Source organism: Nanorana parkeri, unplaced genomic scaffold (assembly GCF_000935625.1).
Source record: "Nanorana parkeri isolate BGI_ZX_2015 unplaced genomic scaffold, ASM93562v1 scaffold318, whole genome shotgun sequence".
In the NCBI taxonomy this organism is placed as follows: domain Eukaryota; kingdom Metazoa; phylum Chordata; class Amphibia; order Anura; family Dicroglossidae; genus Nanorana; species Nanorana parkeri.
In genome coordinates, this window is record NW_017306586.1 from 1412249 (window position 1) to 1423943 (window position 11695).

Here is an 11695-nt window from a genome sequence, read left to right on the forward strand (position 1 = left end):
GCTTCGGCTTTCACCTCGGCTCAGTTGAGCCAAAGCATATGCCTCGACTGAGCCGCTCGGCCGACTCCGGGAGCTGTACGGGCTATAGTGAATAGCCCTTGCAGAGGTGAATAGCCCGTGCAGCAGCCCTTCGTTCTACTGAACCGAAGGGGTCCTGGGGCCGAAGCTAGCCGAGGGATCAGCCAAAGCTACAGCTAGATCCTTCAGCAGCTTAGTGAATAGATCCCCTGGTCTTCAAGTGATTAACATTTACCTGCTGCTGGACAATTTTCCACTGCTGCATCAACTGTTGTTTCTTAATGCTTAATAAGAGTTTGATAGAATCTCTCTGGACTCCTCTAGTTATGTTTGTATATTTAAAATATTAAACAAAGTTTAATACCAGAGTCAGAAAATGTTTATGCTTTTTATAAAAATAAACTCTCATTTATATAAAATTTAATTAGAAAAAAAAGAAATAATTCAGCAGGGAAAGGGTTTTGTTCATGTGGCTTAAAAGGAAACATTAAAAATACACAATACATCCGTACCAGAGTTGAGCAATATGTAGGAATGTCAGGCAAAAGAGCTGTTTTGTTGTCCATGAAGAGCCACACTCAATGCTTTCTGCAAATAAATCCAAATTTTATTTGGATTGCATACACCTTCCAAAACTCCCCAGAATTAAAGAATCTCTCTGCAGAATGGCATACACCTTCCAGAGAGAGAGAGATCATTTCGTTCTGGGGAGTTTTGGAAGGTGTATGCTGTTCCATGGATTGAAATAAAATTCGGATTTATTTGGAGCAAGTGCGGCTCTTCTTGAACAAAAATTCATACAGGTGGGCGTGAGCCTTTTGCCACCACCTGTAGGTTCCCTCTTAATATGGATCTGACTGCAGAATCTGAGTAGTGAGTGTTGTGGATTATTTAAAAAAACTGCTTATTACAAATTTTGTGGACAACGGATGCTTTTAGCTTAAACTCCTTTTCCTCCTTTTCCTCCTCCTCCTTAAAGTTACTGTTAGTACTGGTAGAGTATTAAAAATGTAATTAGTAAAATAATATCCTGAACTAAACAAAATGAACTACATTCAGTCTACTTACTCTATTTTCTCCATCAATGACTCCAAGAACATTAGTTCTTAGAAATGGCAGTAAACTACATGGCCTGAGGAATCAGATACGCTATGTTACTGTTTCTTGTAATGTTATGTCATTTGCAATGGAAATGATCTTTCACGGTCCTCCAATACATGACTGCAATTGTGTGCATACATATTATGTTAAATACTAAATAGCAAATTTGTTTTTCATTCCAGGTATCTTAACTACCTCCGGGCCGGCCGTAGTAAAAAAACGACCGTCCGGGAGCTCTCTAGATCTGAGCAGGCGTCGGCCATTTCCCGACGCGCGCAGGAAATGGCCGATATTTAAAAACAGGCAGCGATCCGCCGGCTAACACAGGGGATCAGAGGGAGATCGTTACACGAGCTCCCTCCAGTCCCCTCTCCTCTGAAAGAATGCGGAAGTGTTGTATTTTACACCACTTCCGCATTCTTGTGTCACTCTCCAGCTTCAGAAGCTGGAAAGAAGCTGATGGAGCAGATCTGTGCTTCATCAGCTTCTTTTGGGGGGTCAGTAATTTTTCCTACTTATAGTACAAAATAAAACCCGTAGTGGTGATTAAATACCACCAAAAGAAAGCTCTATGTGTCCCCAAAAAATGGTATAAAATTCATTTCAGTACAGCGTTGCATGAAGGAATAAACATCAGTCAAAGTAACGCAGCGCTGAATACTGAAAAATGGCCTGGCCACTAAGGGGGTTTAAACACCTGGTCTTCAAGCAGTTAAAAAAAGGGAATTCATAGTCCATATTACATTATGATTTTTGAATAGCCAAATTGACCATTAGCCTCAACCTAAACCTTCAAAGTGCCTGACAGGAAAAAAAACCTGTCAGGCACTTTGGAGAAGGCTGAAGAGTGAAGTGATGCAAGTCCATACAAAACATCAATGGCTGAACACTGCTCCTGTGTTCTGTCACAGATCGCTGGCATTGGTGTTGTCAGTGGAAAACAGATATGACTTACTATGCCACAAAAAAATAGAAGTTCTTTTTTAAGACAAGAAAAATATGGACCTTATTCTTAGGACTATGGTGGATGCCACATACTGTAAGTGTCAGGGTGTCATTATTGAATGCTGGAGCCATCGAAGAGTAGCGGATTCATTTATGTTCTCTCAGTCCACCTTAGGACAGTGGCTCTATCAATGTGATCTGAAGTGCCAGCTAAGTACCCCTGCCTATATTCCAGTAATCTTAAATACCCACATTGTTAATGAGGCCAAATAGAAATGTGATCACCTCCAGTGCCATGCAGTTAGAATGGTTAAGTGTGCCATTTGCACACTTAACTTTTGGTGATTTCTTGGTGTGTTCTACATCATGCAATGAATGGAGAATGCTGCCCACTTAATCAAAGCAGCATGCAGTCAGTAAAACTTTGTTCAAGCCAGGAATAGTGTCAACTCTGAAGACACCTTGGCCCATGATCGGAAACCCATGAAGCAGCTGGTGTGTGTTCTGCATTCTCTCTGTGTTATCAGATCAACAGCTATTTTGTTTCAGCAGAGGGAGAGTTACAGTGGTAGTGTTAAAATGTAAGACTTAGGCAAAATATCTGTTTAGTTGTTTATAAAACATACAGGGGGGAATTTATCAAAACTGGAGCAGACAAAATCTGGAGCACATTTGCACTGCAGCTAATCAGCTTCTCTGTCTCATTTTCAAATCTTACCTGAGCAAACTGAAGAGAGATGCTGATTGGTTTCCATGGACAACTGCTCCAGAATTTCTCTGTTCCAGTTTTGATAAATTCCCCCCACAGTATTTTGCTATCCAGAATAATACTTGTGTTAATACCTTTGTTTGTGCCTGTACACATATACCTTTGACTTATATATCATAAAAATTGGATTTATAAGATGTGTGTACTTGTTTTATATGTTAACCACATCACCATCATATATGCATACCTCTCACTGATTTTAAAAGTGTGCTTTTTCCATAACAATTGCTTTGTTCCATAAAATGTACATTGATTAAAATCAGGAGGTGTGAGCACAATATATCAATATACATTTATAGACTTATAGAATATTGTATATCTAATTACATTTTAAAACAGTGTTTACAGCCTGCATGATATTTATTTATATCAGAATGGTAATACTACTAATGAAAACATATTTGATGTGTTGACATCAATCAACTCTTGATTGTTTGTGTGGACTTCTATACCAGGTGTTCACAGGGCACCAGCCTTTAAATAATGCATTGTGGCCATTTGAAACCAAACATAATTCATATTTAATGACTGGGAATACATATTTGTCTGCTGCAAGCAGAATGTTTGCTATGGAAAGACCAAAGTAAATAGGTGGAACTGGCCCTTAGACCAGAGTGATAAAAAATATAGTTGGATTGACTCTGTTAATTAGGCTTGAAGCCTTCAACACTTTTTTTTAGTGATTTTAAATCCAAACTACAGACACAATAAACTTACCCAGGTTAAAGCAATTATATATTTAGTTGGGCATTCACAAATTAAAGCCTGAGGCTGTTTGTTTGTGAATGATCTATAGAAAAGAGAAGCAAATACATGACAATAGCACTAGGGTCTATGAGATCTGCTGTGCTTGCATCTGAGCAGGCTGGAAGTACAGTGGGAATTGTACCAATCCCAGCATGTAAACAAACACATTCAATCAGTATGATTTGGGGTGTACAACTGATTTAACTAGGGTACGTTTATTGTGCCCAAAGTTCAGCTTTAAAGATATAATTAAAAAATGTCTTTGTTGCAAAATAAATATTGGCTGTGCCTTGTATTTTTTCAAGTATTTCTAACACCAACTAAGAGTGTCAAAATGTGGCAACATTTTTTTGTGATGCAGCATTCAGTTAACCAGCGCAAGAAGGATTGTTCCATTACTGTAAACAGGCACAGGTATAAGAATGAAGCTGGTAAAGGATTGGCTCATGTTGTGGTCCATGTCCAGCCCAGACAAGGGATGAAGATAGTATGGAATGGAAAAAATTCACCCATCCTACTCAAAATGCTGAGTGAAGTGATTAAGATGAAAATGTGAAAACATCCCTTCTTCAATACTATGGGGTCTATTCACAAAGCTGCCATAGACAGCCGAGTGAATAACCGACCCGAAGTGAAGTGAACGCTGTTCGGCTATTCACTTCAGGCTTGTACGGCTGATCACAACCGTACACCGACGAAAATCAGCCGTACATCGGATTGCTGCGGCTGGCTTCGGGTCGGCCGAACATGCTTAGCATGTTCGGCCAACCTGAAGTGCAGAAGGAGTTTGACTCAGCCGACTAAAACTAAATGGAAGAGCAGTGTGCACTTAAAATACCTGTTGCAGTAAGGTGAGGGTGCTCTCCGCACACCTTTCAGCAGTCCCGGCCAATACACGAAGATGGTGCTTGTAGTAACTCCACGGATGGCACCGTGCAAAACGAACAATTGAAGAAATAGGTCACCAGCACTCAAAGAGTTTAAAAATGAATAAGTCCTTTTTATTGGACCATGGTGTCACCACAATCAAAAAGAGCCGACGTTTCGGGGCCACGCAGGGTCCCTTTCTCAAGGCAAAAGATGTGACCATTTGGCTCGGCTATTGTGCTCGTTACCTCTGTGGTACCCAGCAGAATAGAAAAACAGTTAAAAAATTAGAAAAAATGAAATACAAAACGATTGGGCGGAGCTAGCAGTGACAGCTAGCTCCGTCCAACTGTTTTCTATTCGCCGGGCGGTTCTGCTGCCGTTAGAATAATAAAGACAAAAAACCACAGGAATGCATAGCTAGATTCCTATTGGCTATTTCACTTTGCAATAGCCAATAGCAAACTAGCTATTGCACCCGACCTCTGCTGCTGTCAATCACTAGAAGGGGACCTGATGGAGAACTTCAGGTCCACTCTGCTGATTGACAGCAGCAGAGGGCGGGTGCAATAGCTAGTTTGCTATATGCTATAGCAAATTGAAATAGCCAATACAAATGTAGCTATGCATTCCTATGCTGTTTTTTTTTTATTCTGATGGCAGCCAACGGCTCCGATGTCAGAAGAAAAAAAAAAGACAACAGAGCAGGGAAAGGTTTACTCTGCTCCATCGAGCAGAGTAAAACTTTCCGGGAAAAAATGTTTCTCTCCCAGGCGGCCGGGAGCCGCTATCTAATAGGAGACTCCCGGAGCGCCCGGGAGAGTTGGGCTGTCTGGAGATCAGCGTCCCTGGTAACCAGGAAGTGGCCGTAGCCAGCCGTGAGATGACGGCTGGCTCCGCCCAGCAGTCAGTAGCAGGCTGTCGGCCAGCTTTGGCTTTCACCTCGGCTCAGTCGAGCCGAAGCATATGCCTTCGGCTCGACTGAGCCCCTCAGCTGTACGGGCTATAGTGAATATGGGTCCTGGGGTTGAAGCTAGTCGAAAGATCAGCCGAAGCCACGGCTAGATCGTTCGGTAGCTTTGTGAATAGACCCCTAACTGTTCTTTACTCAACTATTTGGTTCCTGAAAATTCGGGATTTACCATCATGGTACTGTTAAATAATAAGGGCACTATGCCACCTTGGGAAACCTCTGTGCGCTCATCTACAACCTAAATGAAAATTGATGGATCAAAGCCTCAAATACTTCCTTGCATATGTCTGCTCTACATGTCATTAAGGAGTTATAACTTCTTATTGTGGAGTTGTAAACTTACTTATGTTTATCCTTTGTAAAATGAGTTGTCAGAGCATAAAACTGCCGCAGGCACTCTAGAAGTATAGAATTAGTAAATCATTTTAGTGGTATATTGCAGTGGCTCATCACCAAAATTCCCCATTCTTCTCTGATGTCTCCTCCATGTCATTCTGACCTGGATGCAATGTACTATCTGCTATTACATCATCAACACCTAAAGGTCTAGACCTGGACCACACACCAGAGCCTTTTTTCTTTGCTTACAATACAATAAAAAGTCCAAATTAAGGACTAAAATGAAGATCACCCCATACTCAGAAGAGGGGCCTGAGTGCTTCCAAAGGATGGGTGGGAGTATGAGGATTAAGTTGGCACCTTGGCTCAATGTCTCTGGTTCCACAACACTTTAAGACTGCTTATATTAAGACATTATTCAAATGAGCTTGTCTGCTACTTCATAGGTATAATCTGGCCTGCTATAACTTTGTTGCACCAAGTTTGGGAACTGTAAAACTGTGTTGATGCTCCCCTTAGCTGGTGCTACTTTTGTTACTGTCTAAAAGTGCATAGAATTGCACAACACCAAAAAAAGAACCTATTTTCATTTTGATAGTTCTAATTTATTATATAATTAAAAACACATTTTTGTATATATAGTTGTAAAAATGGCTGTGGAAGCTGCTTACTGCACCCGAGGGCTTCTATGTTTTTAGAAACCAGGCAATTGAACATTGTTGTAATACTGATTTTGTTTTCTGGAAACAGTTTAATTGACATGTGGATTTATCAGGTATCCTTGAAATATTTCAATGTATATCTCTCTAACTGTAAACGTATGCACTAGCAAAAAAGGGATTAGAACATCAGCTGTGCTGCCTCAAATTGTGCCTCATAGGGATCGTCCTATTTTTAAATTTTTTTTATTCGGGTAGCTGGGCATCTAAGTCTTGCTTGTTATTGGAGTAGCAATGGGTTGTAGAGTTCTGCCTTTTGCAGTAACCCATGTTCTTTTTTTCTTTAACGGGCATTCCCTTGAAAACCTAAAGCATACATTCAAGAGGATAGAGCCAAAAGCTTTATTGGGCATACTTTAAGATGTATTTTTCCTGATCTACAATAGGCAGTAGCTCTAGATTTCTTTTATAGGAATATGATTTTAAAAAATCACATACTAAAGCTAATTTACTAAAGTATTTGAGAATGTTTACACAATAAATTGTGTGAATCTACTTCAAATATTCAATCATTTGCAGATTAAATAAGTATAGATAATCATAGCGCCTCTTAACACAATTTATTGTGAGAACATCATCAAATTCTTTAGTAAGCCTGCTTATTAATATACATTTAACAAACTGAAATTGCTCAGTTACAGTATTTGTTTTTTTCTACGCTTATTCTGGATGGCAAACAGCATTAATCCATTATTGTTTTGATCCTGAAGAGTAGCTGAGATAGACAAACAGATTACATTAAATATATATTTACATTTAATATCATCAGAGGAAATATTCTAATAGATACCCAGATAGACATATGAGTCAGCCATCTCACCATTTGCCATTTGCATTCAGCTGGAAAGTTGGTAGTATGACGCATGATGCATGTATGATTCAGTTTTCATCAGCTATTATGGTGTAGGGATATCTTGTTTCAAAACACTTTTATGTGTATTTTTTTTAGTTACCTTTTACTAAAAACATTGTTAAAATGTTATTCTTTATAATGCAACTGAGAAGGCATAGAACTGAAAAATGTTGATTCCATTTGGATCATATGTATACACAGTATATGACAAAGTAATTTTACTGGAGCAAGAACAAGGGCTAATATAATGAAGTTCTGTTTATTTATTGCCTTTAGTACCTATTAGAAAACTCTAGTAAAATAAAAAATAAAAATACAGGCTGAATTTTAAAAACCATGCCATATTAATGCTACTTTTATTTTATGAATGCTGTAGTTAAAGGAAAACTGCATTGAGAGATATTTGGAGGATGCCATTGTTGACCCGTTTTTGAAAATGTTACTTTTCTGTTTCAAGTCAGTGACTGATAACACTGAAGTCAATGCATTGGCATGACAGCCAGGCAAGTAGCATTTTCAGAGCAAGGACAAAAATGGGAACCCCAATATCTCTTGCAGTACAAGTTTCCTTGCATAAAATTGATGACACATTTTTAAATGCAATATGTATGAAAATACAGAAGAGACAATCTAACAGTATGCATCCAATCTTTCCCTGCTAGTTATATATTGATTTGAATGGCTACCATTCTCTGGTTTGTTCCAAATTACAGAAAGATCCATCATTCAGAAATTACCAGGGCTTTATGAATCTTAAGTCTTATACTGGTATTTGAATTCTCTGAAACACAGCTGATGTATACTATACAGGAGATGTCTGCTAGCAAATTGTTGACAATTGTTTTCCTTAAGCACTCACATGATATTTATTTTGGACAATGTGACATTTAAAGTCCAACTCCAGGGACATTAACTCATTTAGGCTTGGAGGATGATAAAAAGCAGTTTTACTTACCTGATTCCCACTCCACCGGCAGTCAAAGCTCTCCTCTTCTCCCCCTCCACTGATGTCTCTCTGCATGCTCACATACAATCCAGAGCTGTGGAACCTGCATTGTACTTGATGATGTCAGTGGTCCTTAGACCACCAGAGCGAAGGGGAGAAGAGGCTATGGGGGCCAGTCCAGCAGCTTGAAAGGACCCTGCAGGAGTGGGGATCAGGTAAATAACATAGCTTTTTCCTGTCAGCTGGGCATAAATAATCAGTTAACCCTTACTTTGCAGGGTTAGCCCCCCCTTCTATGTAAAGCTTTTTATTTCCCTGGAGTTAGGCTTTAAATATTGTGGGGTTATTTTCTGTTTCATTGTTTTATTCAACACAAGCTTATAAACATTTTTAAATATTTCTAAATAATTAATACAAGCTCTTTATTCTTTTCAGGACTATGTACTAAAGCAAGTGGCAACCATGTATTTCCGCCTTGGATGGCCAGCTAATGGACACAATGGATCGATAATCCAGACATCTTATCAGACTGAGTATGACAGCATCTATTAATCCATTCCAGAGCAATAAACTTTTTCAGAAAATAAGAAATATTGTAGTGATCACGCAACTGCTTGTTACATCCTAAATGAGAAAGTACACCTTTTCAGTGTCATGTGTTTTCAGTGACAGAATTCTTTCTGCTAAATTGCAAGATAGTGGGATTATTCTTCTCTAGTTAACTATGATTTAAATGCACAGGGTTCAGAAAATATTTTGACAAGGATTAGTCCTTAGCTTTCTGTTATTTGTCTCTCCCTGTGTTTTTCTTCCTTTTGCACATTTTCTGCTGTAGTTACTCTTATGAATCCTAAGGGAGTTTATCTTTTATACTAAGTCATACAATGCAGCTTCAAAAGAAGAAAGCTCCATTAGTGTTACACAGTGTGACTGTAGCAGCATGATGCACCTTTTTCCTGTCTTTCTCGTTTGATATTTAATTTCTCTGAGGCCCAGCATCTTTGAGATTTATATTCTCCTGCATGACATTTTTAAAGCAAACAATGTTCTGCTTATCTCTTGAGTTACGACCTCAAAGTGATGTTGAGATTTGAACTTATGCTTATCTCTGGGTACCAGAATGCTTGCACATGTACCAAATGTCGCTTTCCTTAACATCATTACTTCAGATATACTTATTCTTTATATACACTCTTTTTGTTGTGTGAACTGTATCTTTCTCCTGCTGTATGTCAATGTGCAATAAATAAAATCCTTTGAATCTCCAACATCCCTGTGGGAAAAGAGTTCACTAAAAACATACAGATCAGAATCAGCATTGTTCTCTTTAACAATTATGACTAATGGTTATAGGAAACTTATGCTAGGAATATGAGGGAGTTGCTGACCTCCTCAAAATGCAAATCACATGGCTTACTTTACATATCACTGATCTGTAAAAAGCATGCAGCAAGTGAAGTCAGGGTGAAGTTTGCAGTCCTCATCTGTGTGTTTGTTTCAGATTTGTGAGACACAAGCATTGGTGCCAAGCATCTGTCTGAAGTTAAACAATGACAGCCCTCACTTTTTGTTCATGACACGTTTCCTTTAAAGTCACTTGCCAATCTGCAACCCTTTGGTTTTAGTTTTTTGTGCTGCTGGGTTTCAGTATTGAATGTGAGATTTCACTCAAAAACGTGTTGATCTAAAATAAATTGAACTAGCACATTTTGCTTGCTTTGTGATTGCTCCCCTATTGCTTGTTAAATTAATGTCAGGTTTGCGCAGTGACGAAAGTTCTAAACATGCCTCCAAGTGAAAGCCTTTTGATATAAGTGAATCAGTCGCCTTAAAATGTCAGAATTTATTTCAGGCTTTTATGAGTCGTGATTCGTGCATGTAAAGTTCATTGTTGAAGAGCTGCAATATTTGACTGCTGATACATCTAAATGTATTATTGCTTTTAACTCTTTACATTAAATTAAGATGCAAATTGTTAAGGCTATATTAGCATTCTCATAGAGTATTCACAATTTGTGTATGCTTTGTTTTCCAACTGCACATTTAAACAATAAAATAAGGTAATTAAAATTAGAATTGCAGCCTTATAAAACTGTAAACTGTAATTTGAACATTTTACCTGTAAGGTTCATAAAAGCAAAGTAATATCAAGAGACATAATATATTAATGAAAATTGTAGCTGTTCACTGCTTAACTGTTAATTGAGAAAGAGTCCAGGATGAGAAATAAAAACACAACCACATGTTTTTAGCAATGACAGAAGGAACACATTTGATTTCTTTGGTAAATTAAATTGTCTGGAAGTCAGACACATGACAAACAATCTTCGTTGCAAATGTGAATGGCAAAATAGTCATTTTATATGTTGAAACTTTCATTTAAATGTGCAATAGGTTTGATACAATTTATGTAATAACCAGCAATGCACCCTTGGTTTCCATACATATTTTGTATTCTAGGGAGCTACGAAGAGAAGTTATTATGCTGGCTTGCAGTTTTGGGAATAAGCAGTGTCATCAAGAAGCAGCAACAATGATCTCTGACTGGATTTCAAGCAACAGAAACCGGTAAGTAGAATGTTATTACCTTTTCATTCTATTTAATATATTTGCATAAATAATAGTGCCTGGTGTTATAATAAGGGACGGTAAATAACAGCCTGGCTCCAACTCCAATACCAGTAGTGATGACAACATTTTCCTGTAGGCAGATCATCCTATAAGCCATTTTAAAGTATATTGTAATAATTATCTATGAAAATCTATAACACTATCAATTTCCATACATTATCCATACACCATAATTACTGCTGAGCCATGTTTTTTTTTAACTTGGATGCACATTCACTTGCAGTTCTAGGTGAAAGAAAAAGAAAAGTAATAACAAATGTTACCACCTACAAATTAGTTTAAACAATTCTCCAAACACCAGGCTCTGCACTCAACCTGTAATTTAAAGACATGCCGATAGGTTAATTGACTGCTTTCTAAACTGGTCCTTTTTAAAGTGAACATGCTCTACTCCTTTAGTAAATGAACCCTATATTCTCACTAATGTGAAATATGTAGGCACTTTTCCATTCCTCCATTTGAGTCATCTAGTCATGTGAACTCAACTTTGCAGGGATTTTCCAAGTATATAAAAACAACATTAAAAAGAAACTGGTAGGTCAGGTGTGCTGTGAGCAGAGAGAATTAGATGAATGTTTAACATGCATCCTGGAATTCAGCTTTAATTTATACCTTTGTGATTATAGTTGGACAAAAGAGACAGTTCCCGGAGCCAAAATACTAAGGGCTGGAAGTCATGGAGGTAATACCTGTTGATTCCTGATGATTCTAATAGCATATGCTAATCAACAGGTATTATTTTTTATATATTACCTTTACAATAGTGGAGATCCCCTTTTTTTTCTGT

At 38.1% G+C, this 11695-nt stretch overlaps 1 protein-coding gene across 1 annotated transcript in view; it reads left to right on the forward strand.

The window, feature by feature from the left end:
* The window catches only part of TRHDE (thyrotropin releasing hormone degrading enzyme), a gene marked incomplete at its 3' end in the record, with an annotated part of 466420 nt that extends 455575 nt beyond the window's left edge, over positions 1 to 10845 (forward strand). Inside the window, exons 14-15 of the mRNA XM_018558056.1 lie at positions 8713 to 8810; positions 10738 to 10845. Coding sequence (XP_018413558.1) covers positions 8713 to 8810; positions 10738 to 10845 — 206 coding nt within the window. The remainder of the gene's footprint in view (positions 1 to 8712; positions 8811 to 10737) is intronic.
* Positions 10846 to 11695: the final 850 nt, after the last annotated feature.